Genomic DNA, 14,176 nt, shown 5'->3' on the forward strand with positions numbered 1-14,176 from the left:
AGAGGACTCTGAGCCTCCTCCTGAAAATCTCCAGGTAGCTGTGGGGCTTGAGGTCTCCAGAGGTTGGGGTGAACTGAACCTGTTCGTTTTTCTTTCCCAGAAGAGACAGAAGGAGAAGACACCACATGTCGATGTGGGAGCCACGCAGCAGCCACCTGTATGTGTGTACCGGTTTGCGTGTTTGTGAGTGGTTATGTGTAGGTGTGGGGACCATGTGTCTTTGTCCTTGCCATGGACAAGGTGGCACTGGGCGTGCATGTCAGTGTGTGTCTTGGGGTGTGCGTGTGTGTTCCGTGCACGGGAACTGTGGACGTGCCCCTCTGCACCTTTCGATGTGTGCTTATGTCAGTGTGTCTAAGGTATGTGAACTCGTGTGCTGTTCGCTGTGTTTGGCCTGTGAGCAGGCATGTGTTGGCGTTGGTAATCAGTGTTGGTGAGTGTACCTTCCACACAGGCAGTTGCGTACAGCTCTGTGTGTGCCTCAGTGAGGGCGAGTGTGAATACATGTGAGTGTCCCCGTAACAGTTTGGAGGTGCGCACCTACAGGCCCAGGTTGGGGAAGGAGTAGGTGACTACCTCTCCTCCCCATGCGCTGTTCCCTATGTGTGTTCCTGCTGCCACAGGAGCTCATCCAGGCCCCCAAGCTGATAGGCTCAGCAGTGGTTTGAATACGTGCTGGTTGGAATCTCTGCACATGCAGCCCTTTGTGGTTTTTATTAGCTGCCGTGGGAGAGACCCCCTGGCACTCTTACATTTTGAGGGTGGTGCTAAGACTTCATAACAGGTCCACTTGCCCATGTCCTCATCCTTTGATGATATCTGACCATGTCCTTCTCAGCCCTGGCTGCCCTAGGCTGTAATCTGAGAAGGAAAAGACAGGGACAGAAGTGAGAAAGAGGAAATGTCTCTGGCCCTGAATCAGAGGCCCTTGGTGGGCACAGAGTAGGTACAAGCTGATGCCCTAATGCCAAAGAGAGCAGGGAAATGAAAACCTGGTGAGCCTCACTGACCCTGGGGATGAGGAGCTCAGTCCCACCCCAGCCCCTCAGCTACTACAAAGCAGGAATCAGAGGGGAGCACCCCCTGCTGGACTGGGAGGCCCGGCCCGCCCCTGCATCTGTGCTCCCTATCTGCAGGTCCTGGGCTGGGCTGCCCCGTTGTCCCTCCACTGTGTGTCTCCCATTGCCTGCAGTCCCTGAGGCTGCCCTTTCTGGCCCGCAGCGCCCAGGGTCTGAGTGTGGCCCTTGCCCTTTCCCCTTTGCCAGGCGGGAGCGGCGGCGGCGGCACCACATGTCAGTGTGGGAGCAGAGGACCAGCCAGCTGAGGAGGCACATGCAGATGTCCAGCCAGGAGGCCCTCAACAAGGAGGAGGCCCCACCAATGAACCCCCTCAACCCGCTCAATCCCCTGAGTCCTCTCAACCCGCTCAATGCCCACCCCAGCCTCTACCGGAGACCCAGGCCCATTGAAGGCCTGGCTCTGGGCCTGGGCCTGGAGAAGTGTGAGGAGGAGCGCATCAGCCGTGGGGGATCCCTCAAGGGGGACAGCGGGGACCTGTCCAGTGTCCTGGACAATCAGAGGAGCCCCTTGGCCCTGGGCAAACGGGAGCCACCGTGGCTGGCCCGTCCCTGTCATGGGAACTGCGATCCAACCCAGCAGGAGGCAGGTGGGGGAGAGACTGTGGTGACCTTCGAGGATCGGGCCAGACACAGGCAGAGCCAGCGACGCAGCCGGCACCGCCGAGTCAGGACAGAAGGCAAGGAGTCAGCCTCTGCCTCTCGGAGCAGGTCTGCCAGCCAAGAGCGGAGTCTGGATGAAGGAGTCCTCCCTGAAGGGGAGAAGGACCATGATCCCAGGGGCAGCCATGGGGGCAAGGAACCAACGATCCAAGAAGAAAGAGCCCAGGATTTAAGGAGGTAAATGCACACAGCACGGGCTGCTGCTAGGAGTCTTCAGTCTAAGGCTCACTGAGCCTCAGTTTCCCCTTTCATGAAATGGAGACGATGCTGACACCCTTTATAAAGTAGGAATAAATAGAACAGGCAGTGGATCTGTCCACCTGTAAACTAGAGTCTGATCTTCCCTGGCATCTCCTGTTGGAAGTGGGGCATAGGGGGATGGACAGGAATGAGCCTGTGGGTCTTAGCTCCTCTCTACATGGCTGGTGGGGTGGAAGGCCGTGTGTGCTTCGTGCTCCCCCCACAGACCAGCTCAGGCTCCCCTCGCCTTTACTTCTTGCCAAGCACATCAGCCATCTGGGAACAGCTCTCAGCTCTGGGCACCAGCTCTCTCCTCCTCTCTCTTCCAGGACCAACAGTCTGATGGTGCCCCGAGGCTCTGGGCTGGCAGGAGCCCTCGATGAGGCTGACACACCCCTCGTCCTTCCCCATCCTGAGCTGGAAGTGGGCAAGGATGCAGTGCTGACTGAGCAAGAGCCCGAGGGCAGCAGCGAGCAAGCCCTGCTGGGGGACGTGCCGCTGGACGTGGGTCGGGCCATCAGCCAGAGCGAGCCTGACCTCTCCTGCATCACGGCCACCACAGACAAGGCCACCACCGAGAGCACCAGCGTTGCTGTCGCCATCCCTGACGTGGGCCCCTTGGTGGACTCGACGGTGGTGCACAGTGAGCATGCTTTCCCTGTCCCCTTACTCCTGCCTGTCCCACTGGCGTAGGGAACTGCGGGCCCTGAAGTCATCCAGTAAAACAGCGTGGGCAGCCACACCTGCAGGGCCATAATGTTCTTCAACAAGTAAAAAGTAGCAGGAGTTTTCTTCTGGTTAGCAACACCCAAATAAGACTTTTCTCAATCTTCAGTTCTACCTATCAAATTTCCTGAAGCTTTGGGTCCCGGTGACCATGTGAGAGTCTTCAGACTGACCGCGTGTGGCTTTGTACTCAGCCTCATAGCCAGCCACTTGACTCAAAGCGTGTATATTCAGTGATGTTCTGTGTGGCTGCCACCAGCAAGGTCAGGGACCCCTGCCAGAGTGGATGGTGGCAGGAGGGTTCCTGGTCCCAGCACCTCTCGATGGGTGCCTCAGGGAACCCTCTGCCTCTCCGAAGGCCTCTGTTTGCCATCCATAGTGAGAGCATTGAACCAGATGATCCGGCCTTTTCCTACACTACCACTTTATGATGCTATTACTTTATTAACCCCTCTTCTCCCAGAAGCTTTTGTCACACCTTCTCTGCATCACGGTCCCCTCAGGCAACACGTGTTAATGTAAAAACCTTAATGGAAAACATGGCAAAATGGAGTCAAAAAACAATTATCTTACTGCTCCATCCCTGTCCCAACCCCATACCTCAAAACTGTCTAGACCCTCATAACCCCACACCTCATCCCTGCATTAACTAGACGCCCCATCTCTGCCTGGTTCCCATGCCCCATCTCTGCCCTGGTGAGGTGTGCGTTAACTTCACAGGCTGTCTCATAACCTTTGAATCATCACCACAGGGCCCTGCCCATGCTTGGTTTTCTCCCGCTCTCTCTATTCCTTCCTCTTTCCCATGACAGTTTTCTCTTGTCTTTGTTCTTTCTTCTGCTTTCCCCCTCTACTCCTTCAGCTTTTTATGATCAAAATGCCAGTTCTGCTTTTAAAAGTGAACTCGCCCGTGCCCAGCTTGCTGGAGTTGATGCAGGCATGTTTCAGGATCCTAGATTCAAAGCCTATTCTGGTGTCTGTTTGACTTTATGTCCTAATATTAATAGATAAGTGATTCAGACCCTCGTGTATGAGAAATATTAAGAAAACTTGGCTCTCCCTTCATTCCCATACTAAGGCTAGTCTCACAGGTGAGAGCACATTTCGAAAAGGGTGCTGGAGGCTTCATATGCCTTTACCTTTTAGCAGGCTCTGATAAGGGCCAGGTTGCTGCTAACCCAGGATCCCAGGGTAGAACCTGGCACACAGCAGTGTGCAGCTTGGAAAGGTTGGCTGGGTCCTGTTCCCCATTCTAATAGCTTCAGCCTCTTGCCAGCTTAACCCAAACCCTGATTCTGGGGTCTGTGAATGGAGTAGCAGCCCAAGAGCTCCCCTGGACCTCTGGCTCCTTTGTCCTCCCCAGAATGCAGTCATGCATTCATATTTGCATAAATACTCCATTCTCATTTACATTAATTATGGCTGAAAAAGCACAGTCAGAAAGGCAGCTGCAAACAGAGTAATGGTTTCTTGAAATCTCTCATTGCCATGTGATTTCATTCAAATACAGAGGATTATGAATTGGGAATCCTTGCTAGCTGTGTGATCTTAGGAAAGAAACTTAAATTCCCTGAACTTCAATTTGCCCATCTGTATGTTGGCCATCAGACATGCCACTCACAGTGTACTGATTTGAAATTCAGTGTGAATTTATTACAAAGAATCCAAAGTTTAGGTATAGTCTAAACTGTGTAAACTTCACAACAGAAGCAACCGTGCTGTTTAGCAAACCGTAAATGTTCAGCCATAAAAAGGGAAACATGATTAATATGATTTATGTGACATCAAAGGCTATCCCATATACAGTTTGGGCGAGTGAAAGGATAAGAGGTGAGGAAGGGCAATACTCAGTGTCATGGAGCACATGCTCACTGGAGTCCTTTGCTGGGCTCCTTGCTGGGTACATCTTGGCAGCCCTTTCCCATCCTCTCCATGCCATCCCCAGCTGAAAATGAAGGGCACTATTTTCCCCATGCAACAGGGTTTCTGAAGATTTCAACCTGTTTCTTTGCAGTTAGCAACAAGACTGATGGAGAAGCCAGTCCCTTGAAGGAGGCAGAGATTAAAGAGGATGAGGAGGAAGTGGAGAAAAAGAAGAAAAAGGAGAAGCGTGAGACAGGCAAAGCCATGGTGCCCCATAGCTCCATGTTCATCTTCAGCACCACCAACCCGTAAGATACCCTACCATTGCTCCTACTTTGGCACTCAGGGAAACAACTAGGCTCAGAGCCAGGGCAGGGTGATGGGTAGAAGGAGTCATGTTCCTGAGCCTTCCCAATGAATTGTAGCCAGTCATCAGAGCATCATGAAGCCCATTTGATGAGGTGGGTCATTAAATTAAACAGCCTCTCAACTCTATGCCCATAGTCTAAGTAGTAACTTAAGTCCAGGATTGCAGGAAAAACATCTTGAGAAAGGAACCCTTGACCTTTCTTTGGGTCAGTAGGTGGCATGGAAGAGGAAGGAAATTTACTTAAGGACATGCCACTACATATCCCAGAGGTGGACAGAGCCAAGACTGTGGAGTCCAAATGACCAGATCATTCATTAGGGTTTGGGTACTGTTCCTCCTGCCCACCATGTGGAGTTCCAATTGGGCACACTCCTCAGAGCAGGGATAGGGCATGGAGTTGGGCTGGCAGAGACGAGTCTACAAGGTTACATTCAGGAAAGATGGAATTTGGAGAGACACTACCTCTGGTGTGGAGGTAAGCAAGATATATGTGTGGACCAGCTTCTGAGACTAGGAAAACAGGGCAGCCTTTGGGGGTCAGGTGGACAGAGCTTAGGCAGGGCTGCTCCAGCAGGGAAAGAACCTAAGCTAAGGTATGTCAAGCCATCTGGAGCTGCAACTCAGAGCATAAGACTCTGGTAACTTTAATCAGAATAACCTAGGACACATGAAAACCTGTTGCTGTTTTCATCAGGAATCTTAGGCTCAAGATCTATTTTGGTGTTTCTTGGTTCTTCATCATTTCCTTGGTAGGTCCCAGTTTCCTTGCAGTAGGGGAGCAGACATGGAGGCACAGTAGAGGGCACCATGCAGCCACCCTGGATTGGTGTGGTCTGATGCCACTGCTCCCTACAGCTCAGACATGCTTGCAGATAATGTATCTTGGCTTGCGTGCTGCAGCCTCTAACCAATCTGATTATCTTCCCCCTTTGGAGCTTTAAATCAAGGGTGGTGCCTGAGAAATTAAATTGCTCTCCCTAGCGGCTTCCTTTGACGAGTGCCTGGCTGTCTGGAAGAGGCCAGTGTGTTTCAGGGAGTAAGAGGGATGGGCATAGAAGGGAAGCTGCCCGCTCTACAGGACCAGCTCAGCAAGGCTCTCCTGCCTCCACACACAGGATTCGGAGGGCCTGCCACTACATCGTGAACCTGCGCTACTTTGAGATGTGCATCCTCCTAGTGATCGCAGCCAGCAGCATCGCCCTGGCCGCAGAGGACCCTGTCCTGACCAATTCGGAGCGCAACAAAGTGGGTGCCCAGGGGCCTTTGGCCAATGCTAGTAGTGGCCTGGTGCCCACCCCATGCCAGCCCCTTCCCATCCCGGCATTAGAGGTGGACAGAGGTGGCAGAAAGGTTGCAGGGGTATAGAGGACTGAGGAACTGCCAGGTCCAGTTCTTCATGGTGAAGTGTAAACCATTCATTCCGAAACCAACCCCAACCCCAACCCCAATTCCCGAACCATACCACATCCCTCTGTGTTATAGTGGCAGACTGGCATGTAGAGCCAGCAGGGCCCTGAAGGGGTCTGCAACCTTGCTGGGCTTGGCCATGGACTCTAGCTAGAGTCATGGACAATGAGAAGTGAGACAGGTGTACACAGGGCAGTGAGGAGATAAAAACTGATAAGGATTCCAGGTCCTGTGCCAGACAGGAGGAGGGGTTTGGGAGTGGAGGTTAGGCAGGGCAGAGGGGAGCATGTGTAGCTTGGGGCCTCACCTGGTCCTCTTCCCTCCACCCTGTGTGTCTTGCAGGTGCTGAGGTATTTCGACTATGTTTTCACCGGCGTGTTCACCTTTGAGATGGTTATAAAGGTAAAAGCTTTTAGAGAAAACCTGGGCTCCAGATTAAATGGGTCACCTGTCTGCTCCTCTAGTATAGGGCCCTTCCTCAAAGAGGCCACCTGCTAGCCAATGACAGAATCTCTCTAGGGCCTCTGCTAAACATTTCTCTGGCCTAAGGAAATCTGTCTTGGGAAGACCTGATGGTGCGGTGTTTGGATTAGTGCAAACCTGGAGACATGGCCCGAGGAGGACGAGGGCAGTTGGTGTGCAGACAGGCTTGCACCCTCTCCCTAGCAGAGCTTCTGGCCTGAGCCTGCTGTGTGCCAAGCTGGAGGGCGAGGAGAGATGTGTCTTTCTGGACTCCATCTTGTTCTAAACACACTCTCCCCTCCAATACTCCTGAAACCCCTCAGGTCTGTCTTGTTCCCAGTTTCACTCATCTGGGATTTTACCCATGTCTGCTTATGTGACAATGCTCTGAGACACTAATGAAAGGAGGAATGTGGCAGGGTGTGGTGGCCAAGTAATCCGACGAACCCTAGGTGGCTGTGAGGCTGGCCTAGGCACCTCAGGCTCACAGTTCCTGGAGAGGGCAGACTGGGCCTCCCCTCTTGCTCTTCCAGGCATAGTGGAGGGTTGGTGGTAGAGACATTGTGTGATGAACCAGAGCTCGGGGCAAGCATTGTCTGCTCCTCCCAGGCTCATCTATGGCTATTTCCTCCCTTCTCCTACAGATGATAGACCAGGGCTTGATCCTGCAGGATGGGTCCTACTTCCGAGACCTATGGAACATCCTGGACTTTGTGGTGGTGGTTGGTGCGTTGGTGGCCTTTGCTCTTGCGTAAGTGGCTCTTTTCTTACTCGTTTAGTTCCCTTCCCTCCCCTCTTCCTGGAGACTCTGACTGGTTTGAAGCTTTCTTAGGGGCCAGCCTGAGAAACAGAACACGCAATGTGCTGCCCTAGAAACTTGCTGCTCAGCTGCCCACAGCAGAGTTCCTAAGGGCATTATAGCTTTAGCCCATGTACCCTGTATGCAGAAGGATGTGGGAATGGGCAGCGTCAGCAGAGAGAAGACAGGGCCCCAGGGGTCCTCTCTGGGAGGTCAGGAAACAAGCACAGGTACCCACTGTGTGGGCAGGGTCTCTGTATGCTCAGGCATGGGCCCAGGGATGGCTAATGCACCCTTTTGTTTCTTGAGTCCATCAAACAGGGGAGCAGCATTATGTTATGAGTAGAATGAAGTTGGAGATCCCAGAATCTTAGATGTGGGAGGGCCTCTGCCCATGAACAAGGGTACCCAGGAGCTGTTCCTAGTACATAGAGCTGTGGGTAACCATCAAAAGGGAAGACCTTCTCAATCTTCCTTTCTAAAACATTTAGGAAAATGGTCTCATACCATTCAAATGTTGCCTAAATATTACACTTGGGGAATTTTTTTTAATACACTGATCTAGCCGAAGCTGGTTTTTTAGTCACATTCTCACATTTCCTGTGGAATCCAGACAGGGAAAGGGCTCTCCTAGCCTTTTAGGGTATATCTAGGAAACAGGGATCCTATAAGGGCCTTTTTCTAACCAAGTATGTAGACTAATAAAAATAAAAATAAATAAAAATTAAAAGGTTTAATGTTAGCACATATGGATACATGAAAGGGAGAGAGAGAAAGAGAGAAAAACACCCTCAACAGTCTCATCACAATATGTTCCCATGTCTCTAGTCCTCCAGCTCCTTAGGATAGTGGGTGCCCATGTATGCATCCAGAATGTTGTTGAGCCAACCCAGGGGTCTGAACCTGTTGTCACCATATGGCTTCTAGCCCACAAGGCACTCACATTATCATTACTGGCCCCCAAGTGTCTAGATTGCCCCAGTAGGATGAATGACAGCCTTTGGGGCTCTGTCTGTACCTTGTTCTACCTGAAGCAGCTTCATTGTCTTTCAAGTGACACAGTGGAATCCCCTGAGCCCTCCTTCCATTCTCTCTGAGCCATGTCTTCTAAGTGAGGCTAGCCATGCTTTCCTTCTGATGAGAAAGAGAAAGCATTTGGGAGCTGCTTTTGTTGATGACAGATGCAGAAGGAAAGGAACAAACCATCTCCATATACTTGCCCTCCTAGTCTAAGTGGTCAGAAAGGGATTGCCTGTCTCTTCTTCTTCCCAAGCACTGTCAGCTTCCATCCGTTATCCACTCTGGCAGAAAAAGAGGTGGGATGAGAGCTAAACAGTATTTTTCAAGTGGCTCAGGGCAGGGCTATCTTCTATAAGAGAGATGCAGTCCCCTAGCCATGATGAAAATCATAGATCTCCCAGAACCTGGAAATGGGCTGTGTCCATTGCTTCCCTAACCATGGCAGATCCTCCAAAAGAGTGCTGGGTTGAGTGTGGTCAGTGACCCTGAGATAGGGTAACAGAAGAACTCCACTGTCCCTTGTCCCCTTGTGTATGAATGTATGAATTCCATTAGGGTCATGTGGAATCACCTTTGTCCCTCAGGAAAAGAAAACTTTCTATTAGACATGGCTGCCCTGTACCCAAGGAGATTTCACAAATGCATAGTATTTTCTCAAACATCTGGATCCTGTGTGGATTCTCAGAAAGACTAAAAGAAAGGCAACTCTGGCTCTGCCAAGGGGAGACCAGGCTCCTCTTCTTTCTGCTTAGAAAGTCTGCTTATGACCTAAGGAGGTCCACTTTTTTTTTTTTTGCTAGAGATAAATACCACCCTTGGGTGTTTAAAAGGTCAAGTTCCCTTCTCATTTTGTCAATTCATTTGCATGCATTATTCACTTTGTTGTCCTCTTATTTTGATCCCAGTAAAATTGTCTCTCTTTGAAGAACAAAGGACAAAGAATGAGAAACATACAGGAAAGAACTCATCCCGTCTTTAGGAAGAACAGAGCCCACTGAGGTGACAAGGCAGAGAGGCAAGAAAAGTTCAGGCTGTGAGCCAGGCAGGTGCTAGTTTGAATCTCACCTTGCTGTTTCCCACCTTTGTGCCCTTGGCCCATACAGCGGAAAATTAACCCTCCTAACCTCAGTTTCTCATCTCTGAAGTGGAGTTAAGGTATGTAAAGGGCTTAGGAGGGCCTGAGAGTGTGAGCGATCAATGAATATTAATTCCATGCTTTATACTTTCAATTCTCCCACCACGTCATAAAGTCCAAGCATAGGAGCAAAGTGTGTGTTAATGCATAGTGTATACAAATATTAATAGTTGCATATGAAGCGGACAAGTCATTTATTTTTCATGCCCCCCCTCTTAGCGGTGTCTGCATGCCCAGGTGCCTGGTAAGCAGGCAGGCGTGTTGGTGCTGATGTGGGGAGGAGGTACTTGTAGAGGAAATCTCTTTATGGCCTGTATCTACAGTCAAGCCATCTTGCTCAAGCTCATTGTGATAATGTGCCATAGGGTTGTCATCTGTCTTGTTCTTTCTTTGTGCTCTTTGAACATGGCAGTGGTGGCTTTGGTGCTGGCGGCAGGGGAAGTCTTAACAGCCCCGGAGCTGAAGGCTTTCTGTTGGTCTTCAGACCAGGTACAGTGCAGGAGACCCCAGAAATCCCCTGGTTCTGCGGTCTACACAAATGTGATGGATTAGAGTTGTGATCCATCGTTTGCTTTTAGCGATGTTACTTTTGGAACTTTCTCTTCATTTCCTTCCAACATGTAGATGGTATTAGCTCATCCTTCTCCACCCACTCTCTCTTTTGCTATCACCCTTCCAAGCTTGCCATACCTATTTCCTTTCCCCTTTCTCTACTCCCACTGTCCCCTCTTCTGGCCTTCATCACCTTTGCTAAGGTCCAGGTAATGCTTTTGCTCATGTGCCCATGCTTCCTCACTCTGCTTCCTCCCTTTCAGAGAATTCAGCTTCCCCATCACTTTGGTAGGTTTAGCAGAAGTACTGCCTGCCAATGGAGAGAGACCTGGTCTCAGGGGCAGAGTGGAATAAAGTCACTTAGCCTGTGTCCCTTCCGTTCAGGGGCTCAAGCCAGCAGAAAGCCAAATGAAGGTTTGTCTGCAAACTTGGCCAGTGCAGTTCCAACTTTCATTGTTGTATTCCATTTATTGTCCCCTGTAAAGGTCCACCATTCAGATAACCTTACTCTTGCCCCAGGCTCTTTCTCTCTTCCTTCATATTGAAGAACTTCGTCCTGCTGAGGCTTCTGTGAAGACTCTTGCTCAGTCAGTTTAAGCAACTGGTGGTGGTTGCCATGGTAGCATCTTTATGTGGCTCATCAGAAAACAAGGTGACTTGGCATCCCTTCCACCACTGCCAGCCAAAGCCTTTCCAAAACCCAGCCTGACTCCCAAGAGCAATGACCTAAGCAAGGGGAGGGGATGGCCTCCAATTGAATTCTCAAAGAAAGCTGCTCTGTCTACTGAGTCCTTCCACTGCTCAGGTGTGCACCTGCCACCATGTATGTTTTCTGTAAGCATATATGTGGTTTATGTAGTGGCTGGCAGAGCAAGCTCTCTTCTCTGCAGCTGCATACATCAAGTAAAGGGATTCTTTATAATGTAAACCTGACACATTTTATTTGGGAATTTTATTAACTTGTGAAGAGGAGGGGAAGGGAGTTTATTTATAACTGTGAGCATACCAGCGGATAAGAATGTAAGTGGAAAGATATCCACATTGCAACTTCCTGTCCTTCTCAGTCCACTTTTACATTATAAAGCATTTATAAGAACACTCGAGTCTCCTTCTGTAAGCCCGGCATCTCTGCAGGAGGTGGGTAGAGATTTGGCAGAGGTTCTGTACAGTTCCCCCTTATTCCACTGCCCTCACAACACCCCACTTCCTGGGCCCTATGGAGACACAAAGTGTTTGCCAACTATAAATGTCCTACGTTGTGCCTTTTCTTCTTTAAGGTTTCAAGAAAAGTCTGGTGAGTGACTAGGTCTATGAAACCTTTCCCTTTTATCTTTTTGTTTCTGAAGAAGAGGGATTCTTCTGTGTGATATCTATTTTATACCACAGGACCACAAACCACGTTGCCTCATTTCCATTTCCTCACATGCTGTCGCCATCCTTCTGCTCCCTGGCCTCTTGGGTGGGAAGGCAAAGATGGTTACAGCCTTGGCATTTCTGGGTATCAGCACATCAGGCATGGCACTCCCCCAAAGTCATGTGACTACTACGCAGGGTGCCCTCAAGAGCCTTATAGGATCCTGCACCGTGAAGCTGCTGCTGCCTCTGTCCTCTTGTTCCGTCTTCCACGTTTCGTGAAGGGACTTGGGTAGTCAGGTGAGCGGGGACAGCATCTAGAGGGGAAACCTGCGCTCCAACCCAGCAGCCTCCCCACTCTTCATTTTCACTCTGCAACATGTTACTTGACTCGCTCAACTTAGAACGGCAGGTGAGCTCTCCTGGGTTGGATTCTGAATGGTAAACTCATAGCTTATAATTGCTTGTCAGCACAAACAGTTTAATAGAAAAATTCCCAGCAATTCTGCTCCTGCCTCCTCCCCCACCTCGGGAAAGCCATGGCTGATGGGTCAGAGTCATGCCAGCTCTCTGGCGGCCAACACCAATGCTTCCCGTTGCTGCTGCCGCTGGAGCAGGGCACGAGGTGAGGTCAGGACTCTCTGGCACACAAGGTATCTGGCTCACAGCCAGTCTTGGCCTTTCATTATTCAGCCCTTAGCCAGAAATGAAAACATGAGTCAGGCTGCCTCTTGATGCCAGAAGGAACCAGGTTCCCACATTAGCTTTTATTACATTCTTTTCATTGAAGTATGTCACTTCCCTGACACTTGACACTGTGCCCTAGTCGCTAAGATGGATACAGTCTACTGAAGGCTTTCAGATCCAGCTGTAGCAGCAGAGCTGGTTCTGAATTCATTCAGTGAAATACACGGGCACAGGCCACTTGAGATTTGGAAGGGCCCTATGGAGACACAGGATATTCTCCCCTGGATCTGGGTTTGCTTGTAGGGTTTGTGTTTATGGAGGTGAGAATGTGCGCAGAAAAGAAAGAAATGATTATTCAGAAGAGAAATGCAGGGTGTCCTGAGCCTGGAAACAACAGAGCAAACGTCTCACTCTACACTTGACTCTCTTTCTCCTACTCTTCACTCTCTGCCTCTGTCTAAGGCAGTCCCTTTCAGACCTCAAGCATCACCTATGATACTTCTCTCTTGATGGCTCTTATTCTTTTAGAACTGTAAGGGAAGTCTCCCAGGGGAAGCTAAAACTACATATTAATATTGTAGGGGGACCAGAAGTGGTCAGAGCACTGCCTCATGCAAAGAAGAGCCATTTACCACTGAGCAAGACAGGCCATCCAGTCCCCTGTTCTGTGGAAGAGAATGAGGGATTAAAATTAAATTTAGCCGTCAGGTAGCCCATTAACTGTGGATTTAGAATGCCTGCTGAAAAGGAATTGGAAATTTCCAGCAGTGAACAGATAGAAGGATGTTTTATATTAAGACTCCAGTTTTAAGAGTCACCTCAAGAATGACTTCATCTAACTTGGTGGCTAGGCAGAGACACTAAAGGTGATTAATGCCCATGGACTGAGAAGTACCCACTGCTGTTATACCCTAGCTGCCTTGAAAATGGGGTTTGGGAGGGAGTAGGAAGGGACAGAGTGGAAGCCACTTGGAGGGAGTAATCAGAAGGAAAGAGATAAGTTCCCAGTCTGCGTCCTCTTAGCAATGAGCCCCAGCATGCTCGTTCTTGGTAAACACTAGATTATATGGTGTGTGTTGCATGTGACACTGGTGTTGTTGAGGATCCCTCTGTAAACATGCACTTGGACACCTTTAGCTTATGGAAGTGTGATGGACATGGATACCCAAGCATTTCTCGCTATCAGCAGCACAAATTTGGGAGATGGTTGGTTGTAGCTAGAATCCCAGCTTGTGCCACAGAGCCAACCAAAATGAAATTGTCCTATCAGGAGACACATCCGCATGGTAACCAACAACTGGTTTTTGTAACCAGACCCAGATTCGAAACACACCCTGCATGGGAGGTGAGCCTTCATAGCTGTTAGAAGAGCCCAGTCCTGCAGGATTAGCAGAAACTCATCACAGTGCCCTCCACATTTAAAAGGAGGTTTTAGAGTAACTTATGCCGGATGAGTTCATAATGGTCGCAGGAAGTATCAGCCTAGATTATGCGTAAACCACCTCACAGACTAGCGTTACAGTTTTGTCTCCAGCTGGAGGAATGTATGGTCTGGACTTCAACTGGCACCAAGGCCTTCTTAGATTAGCAGAGGAGAGGGGGTCTCTTGTTATGGTTGGAATGTAAAGATTAAGAAGAAAGACGAATCAGGTCACTGTTCACTATACTGAATAACAAAATGCTTTACTATCTCCTGCTGCTCCATATTGCTCAGACAGCAATATCTTCCAGCTGGAGAATAGTGCTGTCTGTTGCAAAGGAGAATGTTTGCAAAAGGCTCTCTTGAGTGCGTACAAGGAGCTCATTGAAGTCCATGTGTATGG

At 49.8% G+C, this 14,176-nt stretch overlaps 1 protein-coding gene across 1 annotated transcript in view; it reads left to right on the forward strand.

Moving 5' to 3' along the window:
- LOC102488737 (voltage-dependent R-type calcium channel subunit alpha-1E) overlaps nt 1–14,176 on the forward strand; it is a 342,844-nt gene that overhangs the window by 266,993 nt on the left and 61,675 nt on the right. Inside the window, exons 20-26 of the mRNA XM_027767826.1 lie at nt 101–157; nt 1,266–1,916; nt 2,309–2,622; nt 4,720–4,876; nt 6,054–6,183; nt 6,688–6,747; nt 7,452–7,558. Of these exons, the coding sequence (XP_027623627.1) occupies nt 101–157; nt 1,266–1,916; nt 2,309–2,622; nt 4,720–4,876; nt 6,054–6,183; nt 6,688–6,747; nt 7,452–7,558 (1,476 nt within the window). The remainder of the gene's footprint in view (nt 1–100; nt 158–1,265; nt 1,917–2,308; nt 2,623–4,719; nt 4,877–6,053; nt 6,184–6,687; nt 6,748–7,451; nt 7,559–14,176) is intronic.

Source organism: Tupaia chinensis, unplaced genomic scaffold (assembly GCF_000334495.1).
Source record: "Tupaia chinensis unplaced genomic scaffold, TupChi_1.0 Scaffold000074_1, whole genome shotgun sequence".
In the NCBI taxonomy this organism is placed as follows: domain Eukaryota; kingdom Metazoa; phylum Chordata; class Mammalia; order Scandentia; family Tupaiidae; genus Tupaia; species Tupaia belangeri.